This window comes from Zerene cesonia, chromosome 20, assembly GCF_012273895.1.
Source record: "Zerene cesonia ecotype Mississippi chromosome 20, Zerene_cesonia_1.1, whole genome shotgun sequence".
NCBI classification, from domain to species: domain Eukaryota; kingdom Metazoa; phylum Arthropoda; class Insecta; order Lepidoptera; family Pieridae; genus Zerene; species Zerene cesonia.
Genome location: NC_052121.1, coordinates 3,901,185 through 3,926,650, shown reverse-complemented (window position 1 = coordinate 3,926,650; position 25,466 = coordinate 3,901,185). Strand labels below are relative to the sequence as shown.

The 25,466-nt window shown below is 34.2% G+C and overlaps 1 protein-coding gene across 5 annotated transcripts in view; it reads right to left on the bottom strand.

Annotated features, from left to right (window-relative positions):
* Positions 1-303: 303 nt before the first annotated feature.
* LOC119835265 (partitioning defective 3 homolog) overlaps positions 304-25,466 on the bottom strand; it is a 42,764-nt gene continuing 17,601 nt past the window's right edge. For 2 of the 5 annotated variants that reach the window (XM_038359990.1, XM_038359991.1), the window contains exons 2-20: positions 20,197-20,397; positions 17,091-17,246; positions 16,253-16,422; positions 15,670-15,783; positions 14,859-14,950; positions 14,031-14,218; positions 13,560-13,730; positions 12,893-13,138; positions 12,558-12,733; positions 11,942-12,093; positions 11,176-11,653; positions 10,642-10,796; positions 10,071-10,193; positions 9,631-9,751; positions 8,712-8,819; positions 8,049-8,121; positions 7,276-7,343; positions 6,488-6,574; positions 304-2,813 (exon numbers count right to left, since the gene is read on the bottom strand). In XM_038359990.1, coding sequence (XP_038215918.1) covers positions 2,684-2,813; positions 6,488-6,574; positions 7,276-7,343; positions 8,049-8,121; positions 8,712-8,819; positions 9,631-9,751; positions 10,071-10,193; positions 10,642-10,796; positions 11,176-11,653; positions 11,942-12,093; positions 12,558-12,733; positions 12,893-13,138; positions 13,560-13,730; positions 14,031-14,218; positions 14,859-14,950; positions 15,670-15,783; positions 16,253-16,422; positions 17,091-17,246; positions 20,197-20,397 — 3,009 coding nt within the window. In that variant the 3' untranslated portion in view covers positions 304-2,683. Of the gene's footprint in view, positions 2,814-4,519; positions 4,533-6,487; positions 6,575-7,275; positions 7,344-8,048; positions 8,122-8,711; positions 8,820-9,630; positions 9,752-10,070; positions 10,194-10,641; positions 10,797-11,175; positions 11,654-11,941; positions 12,094-12,557; positions 12,734-12,892; positions 13,139-13,559; positions 13,731-14,030; positions 14,219-14,858; positions 14,951-15,669; positions 15,784-16,252; positions 16,423-17,090; positions 17,247-20,196; positions 20,398-21,261; positions 21,499-25,466 lie in introns of those variants that run through there. The other 3 variants (XM_038359992.1, XM_038359988.1, XM_038359989.1) reach the window with 3 other exon arrangements.

The following is a 25,466-nucleotide window of genomic DNA, read 5'->3' as shown; positions in this document are numbered from 1 at the left end:
TAATAACGAAACGTGAACCAGGTCGAAATTAGAACGAATAATATATTTTAACAATGTCATAAAATTCACATAAAGCGAATAGGTAACACAACATAACGAGTTATTTTTAATTATTAATTTAACTTCAGCTATTTTTTACCATTGAGGATAATTAACATAAGTCATGTTGTAGATCTCAATCATAATATAAATAATATAGTTGTTTATTGAATGTAGGTAATGCCCTACCATAGTAAACGTAATTTGTAACTCTTAACTTCAATGGACTAATATAGTAAAAAAGGTGATAAAAGAATACAAAAGTTGCTTGTAATATCGTTTTTTATTGATTTAAGGTACACATGGCCGATCGCATTGAATACAACATAAAAAATATAATACAAATCGATAACGCTTACACGTTACAAAAATATGTTCTTGGTATATACAGTATGGGCACTTAGATGCAAAATAATATATTTGCAAATACTACTTAATTCTACGATTGTTCATAATCAATTAATACAATATTTAATAAGTCAAGTTTAACAAAAAATTCAGAAATAATTTACATTTGACATTTTATATACGACGAGATATAATCTAGATATTCTAAATCGTATCTTCGAAACATTTATGAGAAATCATACATTTCTAGGCCTCGTATCTAATTGACAAATTATTCAATATTATAAAACATCTTTTATTTCAACAGATGAGGCGCAGGAAGCCTTATTGTAATATCACATAACTATGACGGAATACGAATATGGAATGGGGGCGGAATGGCCATTACATAATAAATATCAAACGTTCGATTCTAACTTCGATACATAAGAACTATTTCAATGACATCATTTTATAAAATAAACATGAATAATTTTCATACATAATCAGTCAGATTTCTACGTAAATACAATATAATAATAAAAAAAACTTTACTTAGCTTAAACGTCTACTCTACACTTTAAAGCTTCTTTGATTTATGATTCTTACACGTAAGTAGGAATGTATTAAATTTACATAATTTATTATTCTACGGTTACCTTATATTACTTAAATTTGGAATTATGTACAAGTAATGTATGTAAATTGTCAATGAATTCATAAAAAAATGTATAAAATTATAAACAATATAATTTTACATCATCTACATATAATATCATTGAAAATCAATTCCTTCAAATGTACTCACTTAAACATTATACAAATTGATAACAATTTAACACAATTTTATTTTAGTTTGATTATATGTAATCAAACTACACCTTATGACGTGTAACTACGAAAAAAACTGGGATTCAAAACGATTGGAATATAATAAGTCTACACAATAGCCTTTTACATTTTTAATAACACAAATAATAATATTTACCATTGAACTACATTTTTAATGAAAATTATATCCTATAACTAAAAAATTACTTCAAATAATCAAATTTTTGTAGAGCTTTACGATGTTTATAATAGCGCAGGTACACTTTCGCTAATTGAAGCAAATAATAGTTTTTGTAAAATCCGTTTTTTTGTGATCTCATTCGTGTTTCTTTAGAAACGCCTAAGTGCGTTAAACGATGATGGAGGACATATGGTTTCTTATGTAAAAATTTTTCAACATTTTCTTACTAAGTATTTCCTTGAATAAATGTTCTGAAGTAAAAATAGTTTGAGGAAAATCTGTACAAATATAAGGTGTTTTTTCTCGAGGTGTGATATATATTTATTGTTATAGTAAATTAAGAAATGACAAAAATATTTAAATATCGTTTTTTCAACAAGAAAAGAGACATCGCGCTGATGTTAATTAACATTTTCTGAGAGCTCTAAGTAATGGTGATAAAATTAAACCAATATTAATTTAATGGCCTAAATCATTAAAGAATCTCTTTATTAAGAACGTTATTAAGTCGTCTATTGCTTGTCATTTTGCCTAAACCACGTTTAAAGAATTATAAAAGTTAATTGAACACGATACATTTTCAACCGACACTTATTCATCTCAAACTTTTACGCCAGTTCAACATACAGAAATATTAAATATATACGATACGCAAACTTTATATGATCTAATCTTAAAGGAATATTTACCTACACAATGAAATATAACGCGTCCGTGTTAAAATGTAGTAGCCCTTCAGGCTGGCATCGAGCATAAAAAAAAAAAAAACAGAATACAACAATTTCATTGGTTCCCATTCCATTTAACTTTCTAACGATAGAAGAGCAATTTCTAATAATCAGTGGTAGAGGCAACATGGATAATAATTAGACAACTAAAATATCATTCGATCATGATTCAGGCCATATTGTTTTTTTTCCTATTTCTATATCCTTTTTAATAACACAAACTGATTCACAGCTTATTGCAATTTTTTTTTTGAACAATACATTCGTCTCAATTTACAAATATTTGGTAGCTTATATCAATTTAATGCGTGCTACACATATATGTATGTCGCTAATCGGCTTGGATGTCAACAAAAATACAAAATCAAGCTGCCCGGAGTCTCGATTGCAAAAACACGACCTTTATTCATACACGTACGAAATATATCAAATTAGTTTTATCGTCGCTATTTCTGATATGGACGACAAAATCAATTCGAATATGTATGCATATGCGTGCAGCACACCTGACTGCTGTAATCAATATAATTTGGTTATTTGATTCTATGCAATGATAGCTTTTTTGTATTTATATGTATTAATGATAATGTGATAGTTTCCCGGGCCTCCGCGGAGGAGCGGCCTCGTACTCGTAGTACGTGGAGTGAGGTCTGGTTTCGCGCCAAGAGCGCTGCGACTGATTAACTACTGACCCCACGATGCGACGGCTGGAAACGATTTTTTTAATGTATAATCATATAATATAAATTACAACGCAGAAAAACACAAACACAGACTAAAACACAAATATACATGGACTAAAACGGCACATACTAAACATAAGACAGATACTAAATATAGACATGCAAAAATTAGTAAGATGATATGGTGTATTTCGTTTTTTTTATGGATAGATCTATTTGTACACTAAATTTATCTTAGTGATCTAAAAATATTAATTCACAAGCACAAAAAAATTATGTCAACCAAAGAAACTAAACGATAAATATCCGTAGAAAATGAATAGCAAAAAAGGTCTGAATGCTCGAATCTCTATAGCTTCTTGTACACAACAATAACGTTTGCAGTTGGATGGATAAATAAATAATATTAAGTGGAGGGTAATATTTATTTGTACACATATTTTCGAAATCGTATCCTTTCTGAAATTGTGTGTGTCTGTTCTATGTTTCATCGGTTTTATAAAGCAAATGAATATTTTTTATTTACTGACTTCTAATGACGGTTTAAAAGGTATTTAAAACAAAACATACTGTTATCCCGATACAACCATTGGCAGATTAGCAAAACTGTTTGAAGACAATTACTGATAATTTTAGTGCAATCAAGTTTGATACAAATCCAAAATTTCATATTTTTTCATTTCATTATGATAAAATATTAAGCTACAATACATGCGCAACAATTTCAACTAATTTAAGAAATAACTAAAAGGGAAATCTAAAATAATCAATGCCTTATTGGGAAATCCTGCTTAATAATTAAAAAAAGAACACATTTTATTTAATTCCGCCATAAAACAGAACAATTGCAATACTGCGACATAATGGTTTAAGAGAATCGCACGATTAATAATGTGATTAAATTTTTTAGCTACACATTAGGCTTTGGTATGTTGATTAGAAGTAAGCACTAGATATTACATTACGAATTCTATATTATTTCTATATTAATTTCTATATTATTTTATTTTTTAATAATCATGTTTTATATAATATATTTAATATTCACACAACATAGAAATAGTACAGATACACAAGGAATTCCGTTATTTTCTAAGAAAAATATGTCTCAATTTGATTCAGTTGTTTTTCGCGGAACTGCTGCCATTACATTTTTATATATTCTTATTTCGACGAATTATCTATTTGTTTTCCATAGCAATATTTCCGCGATGATTATATAAAAAATATGTAATTAATTGAAAGCCAAAATGGACGACTGAATAAAAATCTTGGAAGAAAATTTTCGTCTTGTTTTTATATAAAAAATGACTTTTTACAAATAAAATAATTTATGAGGGAATTTAAAAAAACTTATGAAATATATATAAACACATAAATACAGTCCTCTTTTTTAATGCGGTTAAAAATATACTACAATCATAATAATTTCGGGCCGTATTTCATGCTTTTATATGTCACATTTATAACGGATACGTATCCAACAACACTTCTCAAGCTTCGCCATAAAGCACTGTCCACTACAGTCGCTACAGAAGCGCGCCACAGAAACTCACATTCATACATACACTGACACCATAACCCTTCCCATCGCAGTCGGTTATACACCACACAACACAATTATAGCACGGGACATCAACCTGCGAGCAGCAACAGAACCACGAGGCCGTGCCAACAATTACAACTTAACCTAGCAATTAGCTTGGTCATTAAACGTATAAATGTATTACAAAGCACATGCATCTTACCAACATCGAGTTAGCGGAAAATAAAATGAGACCTCGTTAAAATAATTGTATATACGTGTTAAATAACTAATAGTTGACACGCGATTATAAAAATATCGGAATATAATAAGTGCTAAAGATAGTACACAGCCTGTGACTGTTCTTGACAGGGCCTCTACCGCACCATGTGTAAATGAAGCGATTTATTGAATTAACAACGTCCTAGCTATGAATATTGTTGGTATAAAATTGCATAAATCTACACAGGTTAATTACAAAACCTCTCGGGACTCCCCCGATAAGGCATAGGTACCTAAAAATAGAACTGTACTAAGAATATTTAAACGAATGCCTGTTATTAAAAGACATTATTCTCCCGGGAGGGAGGTACCACTCCCAATTTTAAAATGGGATCAATGACAACACTTGATTCGTATCAAACCCAAAAACGACCATGTCAATCAGTTGAAAACCCACGGAATTATAGAGTATTAAAAATTAATACAGTATTGCTAGTTACAGACACCGAATTCAGGTAATCCGTTTTTGGGAACGTCGCTTGAAAATAATGCGCAAAAAATGTGCCAATTTAATCTAAATTGACATACTATGAAATTTTGTTACTGTGTTTTGTCATAAAACGAGTAAAAAAATTACAAACATGGAGGCGCATGGAGGTCATGTTGTTTTTGAGAATATATTTCCTTATTTTTCGAAAAAAGGGTTGAGATTTTTTTTTTTGTTTTTATATTTATAAGTTACTACTATTACTTTTGCCCGCGGCTTCGCATGCGTAAAATTCGGTGTAGTTTAATAGTTATTATTATACATATGAACCTTCCTCTTAAATCACTCTATCTATTAAAAAGACCCATCAAAATCCATTGTGTAGTTTTTTAGTTTTTTAAAGATCTAAGCAAACATACATATAGACGCGGGAAGTGACTTTGCTTTATACTACATAGTGATAATGATTCACATTTTGCTCTATTAGTGACAGAGCAGACATTAGAATACAAAAATTCTAAACTTGATAGATAATTTAACGATAAATAGTGATAAATAATTTCAATGACGTGTAATAACGGAAAGGTATTGTAATTGTAATTCTCGTAGCCATTAACGGGTATGTGAGGTAATTGAATAAGCAGAATCTAATTGATCAGGTAAAACGTGATCTATTATGCTTTATAATAAATCAGGATTTTATTGTATTTTGTTTGTCTTTATCTCCGGTCATAATTGCAGGCTGTCTGTATAATTTATAATCTTATTTAAAAAAATATTTTTGGTATGAAGATTGCCAGTTTAGGTATCATAAATAAATAAAATATCTATACTTCTTTATTATATCTTAATATAATATAACGGCATTTGTATGGATGAAATTTTCTCTATGTTTCAACATGAAAAAAAAAATGCTATACTGATTAATGAAGGGTTTTTTAACATCATTTTTTTTCTTTTTTCTCTATAAATCTATTAATCTTTATATTTATCACACCACTTTTATTCACGTAGTTATCTACTTCATATTAATTTGCGATTTCTTTAACAAAATCTCATCATTATTCCTTGAATTAGTTCTGAGAGACTGTTGACGTACATAGCGGTTGAATTTATATTATTTGTAACCATTTTCATAAAAGCTGTTACTTTATAAGTTACAATATATTATTATGCCTATATTATGCTTGAGACGCTTCCCTCATTGAAGAGTAATTAATTATTTAAGTCATTTTGAATAAATCGAATTCCATAAATATTATATTATATATATTAAAGTATTTACTTTCATTACAATTTTTTAGAGTTATTTTTATTGTGTTATTTTTAAGTGTATCCATTAATTCATTTGGGGAAAGGGAGAAAATTATATATTAATAAACAATGATACAAATAGATTGTATTTGTGATCAATTTTATTATAAATAATGGATTATATACGATGATTTATAAACAGCTAGTTACCTTTCCTCGTCCGCCTTGGCTCTCTGCGCGTTGACCTGCCGCCTCATTTGACCAATTTGCACTTCGCTTAGTTTCTCTCGACGCGCGCTACATAAATATTAAAAATAAATAAATAAATACTACTTCTACTGCTAGTACTACTACTACTACTATTTACTTTTTTTTATTTATTTATTCAATACTCTTCAACAAAATTTAAAAATAAGGAAACTTAAAAAATAACATGATTAACAAAGAAAAAGAGTATACAATTTGCTGGGTTTTCCTTATAACTTAGAAGTGATCTCAATTTATTGTGTACTAGCGGTCCGCCCCGACTTCGCCCGATGTACATATATACCCTATAGCCTTTCTTAATAAATAGGCTATCTAACACTGAAATATTTTTTCAAATCGGACCAGTAGTTCATGAGATTAGTGCGTTCAAACAAACCCTTCAGCTTTATAATATTAGTATAGATTAATCATAGTTTGTATATATAATGAGAGTTAAGTAACTTGTGTCTACAAATTCGAATGTTATGTTTATAATGGATGAGATGTTACACTTCAGGTTGTTTCAAAAATTGAACTTAATATCAAAGAAGAATAATAATAACTGTTGTATGAATGTGAATTGTATAATTTCGATGGTTTATATCATTTTATTTGTTTAAATTATGTGCTTTTCATAGGCCATATAAAAATCCATTACTAATAATGTCTTGCAATAAAACAAAATATATATACAGCGGAAAATAGCATCTGTTCCTTTTTCAAAGTCGGTTAAAAATAAGCAGTACACTCACTTCAAATTCTGTTGTATTTCTTCATAGTTGACGTAGTGTCCCGTTGGACCCCACGCGCTCTCCATTGCCTGAGAACGTGAATATAAATGAGAAATTTTGAAAGACTGGAAAAAATTTGATCACGAGGCGGGATTCGAACCCGCGTCTTTTGCCAAACCGTAGCAATGCAGCGGGTGCGAATCCCGCCTCGTGATTAAATTTGTTCTATTCTTTCAATTTGTCATTTATAAAGCATTTCAATGCTATAAAACTTATAAAAATTAAACGTGAACATAATTTACTAGCTGTGCCGCGCGGTTTTATCCGCGGGTAAAAGCAAATATTTCGATAGCTTTGTCTGGGTTAGCTACATCACTGACAAGTATCATCAAAATAAGTCCAGTGATTATCGTGTGAACACACATCAACATACACACATGTACGGATGTGTGTTTATTCTTACAAACATTATAGTAGGATTACTAAATGGAAGTTAATTAAAAACATCTTTATCTCTATTTATATTAGCTCAGAGTCTAGACCATAAAATATGTATACATGTTACTTAACTAACTGTAACCAAAAATTACTACGACGAAGACGAATTTTTACAAATTTCTTTCACATAATAAAACTAGTAATTAAAGACTCTCCTTACATTATTTTAACACAATAAATTTTTGGTTTATAAATTAGATATATTTAACATTCGTATTTTTACTTATTTCATTTATACGTACTTTTGCATAATTTTTAATATTTTAAAATGATAGTCTCTGTGAGATGATTGTTACCTGTATGGCGGGTGCGTGTCGCCTCTCCGACCGCGTGCTGCGTTCGCTGCTTTGGCGGGAACGAAGCTCCTCTCTGCGAAATATTTTTAATTTATTTAATAATTTTTGGTGTTGTGTTTAACATTTGTATAGATGTGTTGTTTCATTTTTGTAGATGTATTTACATGTAATGGTACAACTTTTGTTTCTTCATGCAAAAAGTTTTTATAGCGCTTTTCTACACATAATATAGACAAAAGAGCACGAAAACAGCACGAAAATTATAAAAGATAAGATTGTTTCTTTATGACTATTTTATAAAAAAAATATAAAAACAATAAACTACCAGCTGCACTTTTATAATAATTTAATTAAAAAAAAAATCAGAATAAATGAAGTTGAATCAAAAGGTAATATATAATTAACATAATAAATTAATAATTAAAAATATGTAATTTAACAAAAACCAGAATTGCCTTTGAATTGTCACCAGTAGGCCAAATTTAAATTGAACTATGTTTCAAATAAAAAAATCATCATAAAATCAGTCACTGGGTGGACTGATTTTATGATGCTTTTTTTAAAAGTTATGAAACAACAAACAAAAAAAACAATCGAATTAAAAATCCTCCACCTTTTGTTGAAGTCGGTTGAAAATAAAAACGATGTCCCACAAAGCATTACCTGTTCTCGTCCCGGCGCTCGTGCGGCGCGTGCGACAGCGACTTCTCGGAGCAGCGCGCGGGCGAGGCGCGCCCGTACACCTCCTCGCGCTTGTGCGGCTTGCCGAGCCTGCCGCGCACACCGTTATATGCTATATACTGTGTCTCATGTGTACGTGGGAGACGAGCACGCTTCGGCACGAATTGCCAGCTCGCACAGGGGAAGTACCACACCCCCACAGAAGACCGGCGTGAATAGGATTCTGCTGTGTTTCGTTCGGTGAGTGAGGGAGCCGGAAGCCCATATCCTTTTCCTTCCCCTTCCCAGTACTCTCCTTTATTCCTCTTGCCAATCCTTTCCCAATTTAAAGTTGGCAATCCATTTTTAACGGCGTAAAGTCTGCAATGGACCTTATGCCTCTCGAAATATTCATGGGCAATGGTAGCGCTTACCATCAGGCGGCCCACCAGCTCCATTGCCGACTGTGACATAAAAAAGTACTACTAGCTGTTCGCCCCGGTTTCACACGTCGTACATATATATACTAGTGTAGCCTATGACACTCAGTGCAATTGCAACTTTCTAGTGATGAAGTTTGAAATCGATCCAGCCGTTCACGCGTGATGGCGTGACCAAGAAATAGGGATATTTATATATATGAGTCGAAATCGCGACACTAAAAGTTCTGTAAATATAAGCTAGAGCTAAAAACAGTCACTCATAAAATTTATTTACTGTTTGGACGTTTGTCTGTCAATCACGCTGAAACTACTGAACGGATTTTGATGAAATTTGGTATAAGACAGGGTATGAGCTGACATGATTTTAATGACACTTTTAATCCCGATAAAGTGCTTCCTTGGGATACAACAGAAATCTGGATATCCAGGCCAAGCCGGGACGAACGTCTGGTTTTTACTATCTGCTAAGTAATACGCACCTAAACATAGTCGACAGAGACTTGAGCAGAGACGGCTTCTTGTGTGAGAGCGAGGACTGTTGCGGCGAGCCGCGGATGATCTCCGGCGCGTTGTTATCGTCCGTTAGCCAGTGTTTTAAGGCTGGAAAATTTTAACATTTTATAGTTTAAAAACTTCAAATCAATTTTCCTGTTAACTCCATAAAGGATTGTGGTTTTATTGATATAAATGAATTCCTTCATGATTAATTCAATTGCTATCATTACATTTTGCATTATTATCAAATCATCAATGAACTGTTTTTCTGATATATTTTTTTAAATAATTGCCATCTTATTTACCTATATCAAAATTTATAATATTATATTACTATAGAATGTGTGAAAAATTCTATAATTTAGAAAATTTTATATGTTTCATAATTGTTACTGAAATGATATTCAGTTCACACATCACTTACGTGGATGCGCACGCGCATAGATTGGTTCATTACGTGGATTCCTTTGAGTCTCTTGTATGGCGGTTTGGAGAGATTCTAGACTAGACGATTTCCGCATTCCTAGTGCAGGACCAACTGGAACAGCTGTAATCAATATTTTCTCGTTATTAAATCACTTACTTTTATATGTATAAAAAATCACTTGTAAAAAGTGAATACATAGAACTCCAGTGCGGTTAGAACACTAGTGTGCACTTTTAAAATTTATTTATTTTGAAGTACTGCGGACTTTTTAATGTGGGAATAAGCACGCTATGGCACGGATTAGGCCGGCTCGCACCAGGGAAGTACCACGCCCCCATAGAAAGCTGGCGTGAAATGGTAGCATATTACTGTGTGTTGTGCACTGAAGGGGGAGTCGGAAACCCGTTTTAATTTCCTAACGCTTCCCAGTTGTCAATTCTTTCCTTACCCCTTACCTTTAAAAGCGGGCGGCGTATGTGTGTTCATGGGCGGTGGTGATCGCTTACCATCATGCGAACCACAGGCTCCACGGCCGCTATGACAAAACAAAGTGCAGTATCCCACTGACCGGCCGCCTTAACCTCCTTGATCTTCTTGTAGGTGCCGGTGGCCTTGGCGTCGAGCGCGGCGTGGCGCTTCTCCGACATGGAGCGGCGCCCCACCGCGTCGCGGCTGAAGGCGCCGCACTCGCTGCCCGACTCGCCGCCGTTGCTGCCCGCGCCCCTGCACCCCGGACTACATTAGGCGTTGTCATATCACTGAATCATGTAGTTTATGCATTATGGAATGTCAGGTGTGCTTTGGAAGGGCTGTTTTGTGGATAACGCTATACGTATAGGTGTAAAATGAAAAAACCAAATTGCATAATGTCATATAAATTACACGTATGTGTGTAGTGTGGTGTGTGTGTTATGTATGATACCTGCAAGACCTGTTACAAGTGTTACAAGTGTTACGGTCGTAACCACTAACCATCAGGTGGCCGACCTGCTCCTTTGCTTGCTCTGTCAAAACAAAATGACAGATGTCTATGCTATGTACTGCACCGTGTCTTATCGGGCCAGAGATTCTTAACTATACATACGCTACAGTATTATCTCACTTGGTGCCATAATCCTCCTCGATGATAACGTGATGGTGGTTGTGCGCGCGCGCGGCGAGGCGGCCGGCGTGGGGCGGGTGGGGCGGCTGGGGCGGGTGGGGCGCGTGCGGCGGCGCGTCCAGCTGCGTCGCCATGTAGTAGCTCTCGTTGCGCAGGCCCGTGAGCCGGTCTATCACCGGGTTCCAGCCGTCCAGGCGACTCCACTCGAAGCTGTCCCGCTTGCTATCGTGCGGAATCGTATCTTTGTCCCGCTCTAGGTAGCCCTTGCTGTCGTCCGATTGGTTCGAGATCCAGCTATTGTTGTTTATGGTGACGACGGACGAATGCTTCTTGTCGTCGTGGTTGTTGTTCTGTACGTCCGTCTTTTCGCTGTTGTAGATAACGGTGTTGTAGTTTTGGGAAGTCTCGTTGGAGTTGGTAGTGTCGTTGCCGTTGGGCGGCGTGTCGTCTTTCCACCTCGCAAGGTTGTCTGTACTGTCTGGAAAGCAATTACGTATTTTTGTAAAATGTAATTTTGCTTTGTTCTCAAGTCTTACACGTTTATGAAAGGCCATTGTGTAATACATAATTACTGATCATAATCCCACCTCAAAAATCAAATTTCTTTTTTTTATCCCAAATATTCTTATCACTTATTATTATTATAATATTTCTATAAATTCAATTATTATTATAATATTTTTATAAATTCAATTTCCTCCAAAAAATACGTCAACATCCACTCCACAGTCGCCCTGTTCCACACACACACGCGCGCAGTACGCACCAGTGCGGCGCGCGATGGTGAGCGAGATGGCGCCGCGCACGTTGGGGCGCGCGTGCACGAGCGCGCGCCGCAGCGTCTCCATCGCCTCCGCGTTGGACTGCCCCACCAGCGACACGCCGTTCACCGACAGCAGCTGGTCGTTTGTGTGCAGTCTGTTGCATATTATATGGGAATAATATTATATACATAGCACAACGGCTATTAGAAATATTGATTTGATATTGATTGATATTAGAAATATTTATTCTTGCATTGCAATACTTAAGACTGTCATAGAAAACAACAGCTTTTTTTGTAGCGGTATAAGAGTTTAGCGAGTAAGAACATGAATGGTTGGATTGTTTAATATATAATACATGCAAACGAAGAATGCATTAATAATCATGGTCGCTTTTCCACATTTTCCTTACATCATTTGTTGAATATATCAATGACCACAGACAAATTGAAATTTCATACGAACATATTTTCTATTGCCAATCTGTACCCTCATAATGTAACAAACAGTGCATGTGGTTCAGTATTTTAATTATTACAAAAATTTAATAATAAAAGTGTATAACAGAAAGTTAAATCGATGTTATATACTGATAAGTAAACAATAAAGTAAACTAACCTGCCATCCCTAGAAGCAGCACCTCCATGTAGCACCGACTTGATGAATATCCCCAAGTCATGAGGTTTCGGACTAGCCGTCACTTTTCCCTTCACACTTATACCTAGACCCGCCTTTTCTGACTCGTGCACGGGCACTTCTAACCTTAATATGAGACGATTCCTAAGCCCTGATACCTAAAATAATAAAATGAAGTTGTCCATTATTTGTCAAATAAATCTCAGCTCAAAAGTATATTATTATAAAATGTTTACAAATATGGACACATCAATAAGAACAATACATTATTCTGAAGTAAAAGGTTTAAATGAATTCTAGACCAAAAGCAAACTTACAGATCCCGTAGAAGAATTCAAGGCATCCTGCAATGCAGAATCTAAAGACTGGTCTTTAACCAGGTCATCTTTCGAAGAGCTCTTGGAAACTCTGCCTCTTATGGAGTTGTTGTTGTTGTTTGCATTAATCGCGTTCACAATACTCGACACCCTTCCGTTCTCTATGGCTCGTTCACCCTCTGCTGGTTTTGGGGCACCTATTGCTTTTTCTACGTATTTGGTTGGACTCTGCTGGGGCTCAACCCTCTGTAATTAAAGTGGATATAGAGATTGAAAAATATTACAGGCCGTTGCTTATAAGTTTAAATCCAGGGTGGAAATAAAAGTTTATTATAAATTATTATTATTGGTTACTGCTAGTGGGAGACCAAATTTTAGATATAAATGTTTAATACTCCGCAAAATAGGGATTTGGACCATGAAATTGACAGAATTATTGAAAATGAATACATATAACAAAAAATATATATTTGTTATTTGTTTTAGTTCACAAGCAGATGTACATTTTGTAAATCGATACAATTAGAGAAATACTAGTTTCCAAGTTGATTCGATTGATTGTCTCATGGCATTTAAAACCTTATCTCTTGAATAATAAACTAAACGAAAGAGCTTCCAAAGTAGTACTTATATAAGATATCTAATTGAATAAATAAATGTTGAATACCTGTGTCCGATTAGGCAAGGGCCGTTCCACCAGTATATCCACGGTGGAGTCAGTGGGCGTGTTCCTCAACAGCGCGACCACTTGTTGCTGTGTGAGCCCGGACACTGACACTCCATTCACCGATACAAGCTTATCTCCAGCTCGTAGTCTACCGTCTGTTACTGCTGCACCCTGGTAATCGTTTTAGAATATTAAATATAATTGTATTATATAACAATGAACATAAGTGTGTTTAACTTTTTTATGTTAGTCACGAACAGAGTAGAGACTACAAATTAGATCTCTTGATACAGTGCTATGTAAAGACACTAATTAAATGTCTGCTAAATTTTTGATTTGTAGTTATGTAATTTTCCGTATTATCACAGTTGTGAAGATTATTATAATTAATTTAAAAGGGAGGGAGGTTCTCAAGTCAACTGTTTTTTTTTGTTATTTCATATATGTATATACATGTAACGTGTTATTTACCTTAGGCAATATATTCTTAATATAAATGGGGCAGTGTCCCCCAGTGGGGTTGTCCCTTGTGGTGATGGTAAAGCCGAGCCCCTTCTCGCCCTTCACCAGTGACACGGGCACGCTCTGCGCCCCGCTGCAGGGCTTGCTGGGGCTCACGGGGACCTCCATACCGGATACAGCACGCTCGCTGGTACGACCTGGTGATTTTATTTTTTATAAAAAAAAAATGTCTTCATCCCTTTGGCTTATACTACCAGAAATACGTCATAGTTTTATTTTAAATTAAACTAAAGGAAACGAGTTTTTGCACTTTAAATGTAATAATTGAAACTAAATTAACCACATATTGACAGCTACAAAAATACATATAATTAACAAATTCAAATAACAATCATAAGGGAAAACATTTTAATTTAATTATAACTAACCACCAAGCAGACTAGTTACTATCAAATGCATTTCAATAAAAAAGTCAGAAGAATAAAATTAATGTATGTTTAATTAGGCATTAGTTAAGTGAGTCAATTTTCGTTAATCATATGACTTGTCTTCTCTAGTAAATTGATTTATGAGAAGAGTCATTAAAATGGACTGTGATAATTAACGGATTATTCATTATTACCATTTTCATTGGATCAAAGTGTTGAGTAGCTGTAATGGTGTAAACTGTAAAGTATATAATTTCAGACAATCTAACTTTTTTCAAAACATTCCACTTTTAGGTTTTCTATGTTTAAATATTAAAGGTACATAATCTATATTGAGGTGTTAGATTAAATAAGTATAAAGCAATATCTAGATAATATAAGATTTCTGGTTTATGGGATAAATGCATACCTTCATTCATGAGATCCAAGGGTCGCTCCTGCACGGTGTGAACATTCGTCACGTTGTTGACCCCCGACACCCACCGCAACATGTCCTCCACTCTGTTATATGTTTTTGAACATTTTAAATGGGTAAATAAAAAGATAACGTAGCATTTGATTCGAGAGTAATTGTGTAAAAGAGAAAAATATATGAATTTGTTTTGCGGTCATCCTTGTATAGTTTTCTAGCTATGTATGTGGTAGTCGATCACGCTTCAGCACGAATTGGGCCAGCTCGCACCGTGGAAGTACCACACCCCCACAGAAAACCGGCGTGAAATAGCATTCTGCTGTGTTTCGTTCGGTGAGTGGGGGAGCCGGAGGCCCATATCCTTTTCCTTCCCCTTCCCAGTCCTTTCCTTTATTCCTCTCGCCAATCCTTTCTTAATCTCTTTTCAATTTAAAGTCGGCAATCCATTTGTAGAGGCGTAAGGTCTGTAATCGACTTTACGCCTCTGCAAATGTTCATGGGCGGTGGTAGTGCTTACCATCAGGCGTCCCACCAGCTCCATTGCCAACTGTGACATAAAAAAATAAAAAAAATAAAAAAAAATATCGCTCTTTAGTATGCAGTCTTTATTATTTAATAATACAGAGAGAGATCTTTGGATATTTTTGGTGTATTTTTATAATCAATCCTAACATACATAGAGTGATGCTAAGACAAAATGTATGTTTTATTAAATTTCCATATCCATTATTATTCCTCACTGACCTACTGATTTATCTTGAATAAAAAAAACGTTTTTGATGAGTTTAAGTTGCATATCCACACGAACCTATTGCTATGCTCGCTAGTGTCCTGCCCCAGCGGCTCGCGGCGCGCGTCCCGCGGTAGACTCTTGCTGCCGTACATCTGTACTCGTTCTGCTGCCTCCATCCATACGCCGCTGCTGGAATGGGAGAATACTGAATTAGTATTACTTTTTTTTAGTAGAACTATCTCTTTCTCACAAACTTGTAATGATTACTGTACATATATACAGTTTATTCATCAGTCCATATATATGTTCCCTCTGCTGGGACACAGGTCCCTTATGAGGGTTCAGGCCATAATCCACCAGGCTGGCCAAGAGCGGGTTGGCAGATGTCACATGTGGTCGAACTTTTGATTCTCGGACATGCCGGTTTCCTCACGATGTTTTCCTTCACCGTTTTAAGCAGTGGTAATGTTATCCTCATGCGCAAATAGATTGAAAAATCAATTTATGTCCTGCACGCTCGCCCCGGTCTCGAACCCCGACTTATCGATTTTGAAGTCCGAGGTTCTCACCATTGAGCCACCACTGCTATATACAGTTTAGTAATTTTAAAACACTCTAAAACATGTAAGAAATGCACAATATATTCGGTTCAACTCACCCAGGCCCTGAGAACTGCATAGACAGTCTATTCGTCTGCCGCTGAAAGTGCGTGTTGTCTGCAGCGTGCGTGTACGCGTGCGCGTGCGCGTGCGAGCGCTCCGCGCGCGGCGCGTGCGTGTCGTCGCGGCACACCACCGCCGCCGACCAGCGCTTCGTTTGGTCTGTCACCTGAGTGTTGAGATGTAACTCAGATACATTCCATTGTATTTAAGTATTTAATTTTTTACACAAAAGTAAATTTTAATGTAGCGTATAATATATCTGTTTGATAATTATGTATCTGTTTGATATATCTGTTTAACAATTTTGTTACATTTATTTAGCCCTTAAAATTGGGTGAGAATAATGTATATGACTGTATTGTTTCATTAGCTTGCCAACAGACGTTCTTATATAATATGCCTTCTGGCAATTATTTATTTTCTTTTAAGAATATTTAAAGATTTACTTTGGTAATTCCTAGTGTACTGTACTGGTCATTAACTGGTAGACAACATAGCCAGCGTTGATATCCTTATCTGACATTAATTTAGCTTCAGGGATACCGATTGATTAAATATTTTTGGAAATCATTAAAACAGATTCCATCATGACATACGCCTTAATTTTAATTCAATAGATTTTTGGAAATAATTAATAAGCAATTAATATTTTAAAATAAATCGTTGTTTTAATATTAGGATGTTTAATCCACGAGTTAGACTTTTCATGACTATGAATCTCAATGGAAAAATAGACCAGCCTAAACTATGCAGAAGAATAGCTCCATCATTTCGCTTCTAATGGATTCATATATTAACTACCTTGTTAGGTATAAAACCTCAAGAATTTCTCACCTGTCGTTGTGGTGGTAGAGTATCCTGGTGTAAGGTGGGTTCACTGCCACGCCGCACCTGAAGCCCGTTGGCGCCATCTTCAAGATCTGCAGCTCCAACCTCCACGCATGAGTCGGTGTTCGGTACCCGCATACTGCCGCCTACTCCGCCTCCTCCCTGAAAATTGAGTTTTAATAAATTTAATATGTGTGAAATCCAAACATTTATGAAGTTAGTAAGTAGGTATATACGAGTACGTAAAATAAACCATTTGATGATATTAATTAAACCTTTAACGTAAAAAACTTAAGATTTAAGTTCTTTAAAGCAAGCGTTAATATTGCTAAAAACATTGACTGTGTTCAACTGTATTATTTCATGAATTGTCGGTTGTTTCATAAAAGGTAATTTTACAATATGATTGTGATAGATATAATATTAATTGAAGGAAAACAACATGCTATATTAAGTATGTACTAATCAAATCAAATGCAACATTTAGGACAAAAATCAATAACAGAATTGCATTTGAATTTCTTTGAAAACCTAAATACGAAAAAGTTTACAATATACTGGATGAATTAGAGTTTCGTATCGCCCTCGTTAACTCGAAATGCGTTGTATTATCACTATGACTCCAATTCCAAATGAAGGTGTGGTTGGTACCTAACTACCCAACCCCGATACTAATGTAACCTGAGCACTGACTATACACATACATGCATACTGATAAATAATGATACAACTCGGAACGCAAATTACAACCAAGTTTCAATGTGTAGATGTCTATAAATTAAAAACCTAAGCACGATATTTTCAATATTTACACGTGATTTCACTGAAATAAAATTATGTTTGAGGAAAGATGAGAAAGCAATTGAAATGTGGTTGAAGTTACCGCAAAATATAAAATAGAAATAACTGTTATTGATATTTGCAATTTGTGTTAATTTATAGAAACCTAGTTTTTTATGGGCCGGTCCTAGTATACATAGTCCTAGATACTACAAACTTATACATTAATTATCCCTATACTTTATACTACGTGAGTGCAGCCGCAGGAACAAACTACTATAAAATCATAATAACTCAGTGACTTTTAATTTCTATTTGCGAAATATGAAAATGATATTTCGCGTTATAAAAACGTGTTATTTCTATAATATAGAGTAACAGCTTTTGCCCCCGGCTTCGTTCGTCGGCCCGTTAAATTCGGAGTAGATTAATAGATGTGACTATACATATAAACATTTCTTTTGAACCACAAAAAAAAACCCCATCAAAATCCATTGCGTAGTTTTAAAGATTAAAGCCTAGGGATATAGGGACAGACAGAAAGCGACTATGTTTATACTATGTGTATGAAATATATTATATACTTAAGGCAAAATCGATTTATAGACACAATGAACTGCAATAACACGTTTAGTGTTTACTCATATCAAGCGGCTAGCGTGCTGGCCATTCTCTAATCCAGTTAGCCTACTTCAATCACGCTATCTACAATTCTGCAAAGCACCCATATTTGTTTTATACGATAAAGGTTATTGGTAATTATTTATTATAAAACCTTTTTATGGCATGCCCATTAAACACCATCACATTATATTCATTTTATTTGCAATATTCAGATCACTCCACAAATATGAAGGCGTTATTATATAATCCTTTATATATGAAACGCCTAATGCTTAGATTATTTCGTAATTAACCGTATCTGATTAACACTTATTTTTATTATTAGAAATGGTAGGTGATTTATAAGGCACCGTTTTATAAAACAAAGACTTTGTAAACACGTGAACATACTATGAAGATAACCTTGTGATGATTTTGAAATTTCAAATTTGTTATGTTTAATTTTTATGGATATACCTAGGTATTTCAAAAATGTATAGAGAAACTAGTACATTTGTATGCTACAACTTAAAACGTTAATACAAGGTACGAAATTACGAATTAATTGAAGAAAAAAGAACCTGTAATTTAAAATTCTGATAACAGCACGAATACGTGTTTTGCTATCTTTTTAGTATATATTTATTAAGGGTTTGTTAAATATAAAATAAATAATATAGTTTTATAAACTTATATAGAGAAAGTTTGGCGTTATCAGAAGATATAATTTTAGAAATTTATAATAATATCAAATACAACACTACTTACTTTTTTACTTTTCCTTAAACACGAACATGAATCGGAAAAACAAGATCCCATTTGCACAAATAATCCCAAAATTAAATATAACAAGCAACGTGTTCACATAAGTTCTCTTCTTCAATGAATATTAAGATCTGAACTGAATTTTGTCACAACATGTCACAAATGTTGAGCTTGTAATTTGTACTCAACATTTTTAGGCATGTTGCAACATGATTTATTTCATATCATAATTAAAAAAATATGTTTAGAAATCCCGCGCTCATATTTAAAAAAAGAACAGGCGCTTTCGTCAATGACATGTGGCACTATTTTTTTTTTTTAATTATATAGGACTAACAAAAACTGTTGTTATTGATGAGATGAATAATGTTTTAGAAATTTTATGAAAAATACATAATTTCTATTTTAGTGTAAAAAACTATAAATTACATTCTATGTTTAGCTTGGAAGTTAATTATGAAATCAAGAAATTTTTGTTTAATTTTGAAAAAAGAAAATTTATTACAATGTATATTTATACAAGACAAACGCCTTAAATATGACTTGAAATTTAAAAATTTTGTATAAAATGTTTTTGTATCGTACAGGAAATTTTGTGAAATGATTAATTAATTTATTAATATTTTTCTCTTTGAAACTTTCACTTTTAATTTTACATACATATGCAAATGTTATTACTTAATAGTTATAGCATATTTTTGTTTTGCATAAAACACGATATTATAATTATATTTATATTATAATATCTTGCGATTATTACGTTATAATGCAACTGCATTATAACACTGCATAACTGCATTATACATTATGCTATAGAAAGCACGTATAAATAACTATGAAACATCAAATGGGGCGTTCCTTATGAGTTATGATATATTTTTGTTATAATATGTATACAACAACCAATGCACATAGCACACAATCGATATGCCACATGCGTTTCTCTATCAATTAATGAACGTACCCGAAACATATCAGGGGAGGCGGTGCCCGCGGAGGAGCCGCTTGCGCCATCAGCCTGCGCGGCTCGCGGCTGCGCCTGGTTCGCGCATTCCGCGGTCAGCGTCTCACGATCATCGGCTACATCACACACGCGGTCATCTGGGTCGAGTATACCGCCGGAGCTGGCGCGCAACGCTCTCACACCCACCCATGTCTCTGGACCCTGGAATTTGGGAAGAACATTAAGATTAATTATTGGTTACTTTGGTTTACCAATGCTCGTATCTTGTATTATTGGGTCCCACAGTTTCACTTGTTGTTTGTTGCACGTATTTCGTTTTTCAAAAAAGATACCGTTTCACATTCTAAAATAGGACTACATTTTCCTATCACAAAAATCACAACAAATTATCTCCAATCGGTTAAAACCCCAGGAATTGGAGTAGGTAACAAAACTTAAAAGAAAGTAAATACAGTCTAATTGAGAACCTCCTTCGTTTTTAGGAACATCAGATATAAAGAAATCATAAATGCATATATACCATGCAAACGTAAGAGAGGTCTGCGATAAGTAATATAAATTCCAATCTTCAGATATAGCAAACAAAAGTAATCTTATCTCCTAGATAAAAGCGTCCACGGTATCTTGTGAAAAAAATTGCACAAAATCACAGCTCCATTTTAAACGCTCAAGTCGTTTTCATTCCCACGCGGTCTTTACATTGGAACTATTCATCCAAGATAATCGTTGTATTGAACACTTGGATGATGTTTTCAAAGGCCATTCATAACACAGCTGTTTTGTCTGCGTTCGCAGGCTTTTGTGGGATTCGCGATTCATTTCAATGATCAAGTTATTAATGTCAGTCATTGTGGGATTTTCGTGTTAGCGTCTATAGTTTTTATTGTTAATGAAGTACTAGTGCAGGTTATTTAGCTATATATGTTTATATAAATTATTTATACTGTCATAATTCACTTATACTGTCCTGTCGTTTAGATTTCGCGAGTTACATTGCGTCTTAACATTAGAAGATTAATCTGAAATAATTGATTGCTAATAATTAACTTATAATTATAATATTACCCATGTTACGATTCTCCGTTGACGTTCATTGTTTGAAGCTAATTTCGCTCGTTTTTTGTACCTTGGAGGGGGCACGGGTTTCACCTCATCTTCCTGCATTTTTACGTAAGCATTTTTCCACAACACTGGCATAAACTTAACATATCACTTTCTATCACTTTTGTTAAACAAAATGTGAGAAACTATGTTTTTGGATTGGCAAGCATTTTGATCACTATTAATATCAATGAATATTACCTACACTAATAAAAGTGACCACCATCAGCGTAAAGCAGTGCAATGGAATGGTTAAGATGCAGCACTGAACTCAGAACTGTTTGTATCAGGCCAATGGCGCGAAGGAGCCTTGACCTTCGCGCACCAGTGACCAAACACGGCCTCGCGTTCAGCCACCGTACCACATGCTACATCCCATTATGGATAACTTCAATAAGTCGCCGTTTAGTAGGCCAAATGCCGCATTGTCGTGCAGCGTTTTACATAGTAACTGTCCGACAAAGCTACACGGAATTCGCCAAGTCAATATGCAAAGAAGATTGCATCTTTCGGTGCAAAAAGCAATCGAATCGTAATCGCAACGTGCGAGAGATGCCGTGCAGCACGACGTGTGCGTACGTTATGAATTCCGTGAACCCATCGAGGAGTGTCGGCTATCAGTGATCACGCGAGCACCTTCCGAGAAGGAAGCAAGATGCCCGCGACGCCCGGCTCGTGGGACAAAAATTACCGTTGGTGCATATTATACAATCGCTAGATAATTTCAAACCAAAATAACGTTTCAGCGGTGAACGAAAGCGTGAAGATAATAACAAATTGTTTTGTGATGCTTTCAAGTAATAGTATACAGAATATCTTAGAATATAACTTTAAATCACTAAAATGAGATACAGCACGTAGCCTGAAGACAAGCAACACGTAGTACTTTCCTGATAAGATCGTTCATCATTATTATCTAATGCGACTAATTTGTCGATGCCCAGTATTGGTGTTACCAACGGAAATGCATGCATTTATGGTCCCTAATATTGTGCGGATCGAATTGTTAATGTTTGAATTGCGTCAAGCAACATAGTTTATATAGCCGGTTCAGGCTATGAGTAGAATAATATTAAGAGAATATAAACACATTCTCAAAAATCTAAGAAAAAGACTAAGTTCTGAATGAAACGTTTCTTCTTTGTGATGATGTTTGCCGAGTTTAGCAGATAAGGAATAACAAAATGATTGATGGAAGGAATAAATGAAAAGACTGGGAAGGGCGAGGAAAAGGATACGGGCTATGCACATACTCCATCATGAAAATAAATCACCTGATGTGAGATAAGTCCAATATCCTTCCTACTAATATTATAAATCCTATTGTCCTACTCCTACTAATTATAAATGCGAAAGTTTGTAGGGATATGTGTGAGTTTGTTGCTCTTTCACGCAAAAACTACTGAACTGATTGCAATTAAATTTGGTACATGATATCTGGACAACTGGAATAACATATAGGAAACTTTTTATCCCGATGTTCCTACGGGATTAGGACTTACTTGGGTGAAACCTCGGGGCGCAGCTAGTATATTGTATTATTGAAGTAAATTGACATACCATAACTAAAAGTATTCATACATGCAATTGCTAAAATCACAGATATTTAATAGTTTCAAGAGCCATAATTCAAGACAACTTGTTTACATTTAATTTGCACTTATTGAAATTTGCATACGCCACTCTTGCTGATTTATGCAATCGAATTGACCAACTTAAAGATGATGCCTGGCACACAAAACCTAACAATGAGAACTGATATTTATTCTGAAGGCTGGATGTAAACGTGGTTGTAATTGCGCGATTCTTAAAGATTCAGTTATGATTTAATTATTGCAGTTTATTTCGCTCAACACACTTTTGACAATTAGCACTGCATTATGTCTTAAATGACCAGAGATTTACGTTAAAACGTACGGTGTTTCAATAAAAATTCGTAAAGTTATCACGGTCGATTCAATGTTATTGAAAGGAACGCTTAGTGAAAAATACAAAGAGCGAGGCGCACAGTCGAGCGCTAGCGCGACGCAAACACAACTGAAGCCTAAGACTTACCGATTGTAGAATAACTTTTAGCCGCAAAATAAACTTCAGAAGTACATAGATTCAACGATATTTTTTGTTTTTTTTTTCTAATTAGTAGTAATCGGTAATATATAGGCATTCGAAGTTGATAAGAACATATTATAACGTTTTCTAGAGCACCTGATATATCCACAAAAACGATCATTCGACGGAAGGCGAGCAAGGTTACAGTTAGTGCATTTTCTCTAGCTAGATCTATGCAATGTTAATTAAATTAAATGACTCATGGCGTATAATAGATACGCTACAACGTATGTTGAATGGTTATAAGTAAAATTTTTGTTACGTTTTTTCTGAAAAATACCATATATTTCATTAGACAAAATAATGCATGGATCAATAAAGAAAACTAACAGGTGCATAAAGACTGACGTTAAGTAAGTTAAATATTGAAATTAAAATATGAAAACAATTTTATTTATATACCAGTATACATACAGAAATTTATCATTTATCTATTTTTCATCAGAAATAATAAATAATACAACTCCGAATAATATTTTAAATATGAAAACGGTTAGGAATAAACATTTTTCATCTACAAGTTAGGTACCTACTAAAATTGTATGATTTATAAAAACATAGAAGCAATAATAAATTAAAAATTAAACTAGTTGTCTTAGCAAATGCAACGCGGAGTATATTAAAGTAAGTGTTTACTGAAAGGCGCTTATTATATTAATCTGTGAAAAGCAATCTATATTCTATACAAATATTATAAAACTGAAGAGTTTGTTTGTTTGTTTCAACGCACTAATCTCCGGAACTACTTTTCCGATTTGAAAAATTCTTTCAGTGTTAGATAGCCCATTTATTGAAGAAGGCTATATATGTAACACGGGCGAAGCCGGGGCGGACCGCTAGTTAAGAATATACGAATTAGAACCAGGTACTATATATTACTGTATATAATTACAATTTTTCTTTAATAACCTTTTGTTGGTTACATAAGAGTACTGTTATTAAATACTTAGGAAACAAATTTATCAATATTATATTAACCGGTTTAATATTCAATTAAACATATAAATAAGAGTATGCTACGGATAGATATATGAAATCAGGAAGTAGCTTCTTTTGTTAGTTTAATTCAAAGACAATCCATAAACATGCTATGAACACACTTATTTAATTTAATTAGGTAAGTAGGTGGAATTGTCATACTAGAGGGCATCGATCGACATTTTTGGCGCAGTTTATAATTTTAGATAAATAATATTAGGTACATCTTCGAAAAGTACTCCTACTTTATTCGATCAGTAAAAAGAAGCTATATTTTAATATGAAAAATAATAGGATAATACACAAAATGTAAATTTTCACAAAAGTCGTTCTTATGAATTCTCATAACAATTTAAATCAACGCTCATTTATAAGATATATTCCATCTATCAGAATAACAATAGACTATTAACGCTATTATAAGTCGCGACTCGCGACGTACCAGAATATCCCTTTAAGTATTGAACTTGATGTAGGTATAATAGAGAGAGTCGGTACAATATTTTATAGTTTGTTAGTTATTACGGATAATCCTATTATTGTATCAGCGTGGTCCAAGCTTGACTTTCGATATACCGTTACCAATATTCGTCACGATAAGAGGTAGAAGTTTATCCCAACTAATATTATAAATGCGAAAGTAATTCTGTCTGTCTGTCTGTCTGTCTGTTACGCTTTCACGCCAAAACCAAGGAACCGATTTTGACAAAATTTGGTATGAAGATAGAACTGAACTTGGGAAAATACATAGGATACTTTTTAACGCGAAAAAAGGGTAGAAAGGGTTGAAAGAGGGGATGAATGTTTGTATGAAAGTTCGTTATTGTCAAACCGATTTTGATGAAACTTGGTATGAAGATGGAGCTAAACGTGGGAAAGAACAAAACATACTTTTTAATACGAAGAAAATACTCCTTACCATGTCGCGCGATATAAGCGAATTATACGCGGGCGAAGCCGCGGGTGAAAAGCTAGTTAGAGTATAAAAAATTATAGCCCGACTTCTAACTATACTTAGTCTGGCCATAAATACTGTTACACTTAATTATAAAAAAATATTACATTTGAATTTCGAATCTGTC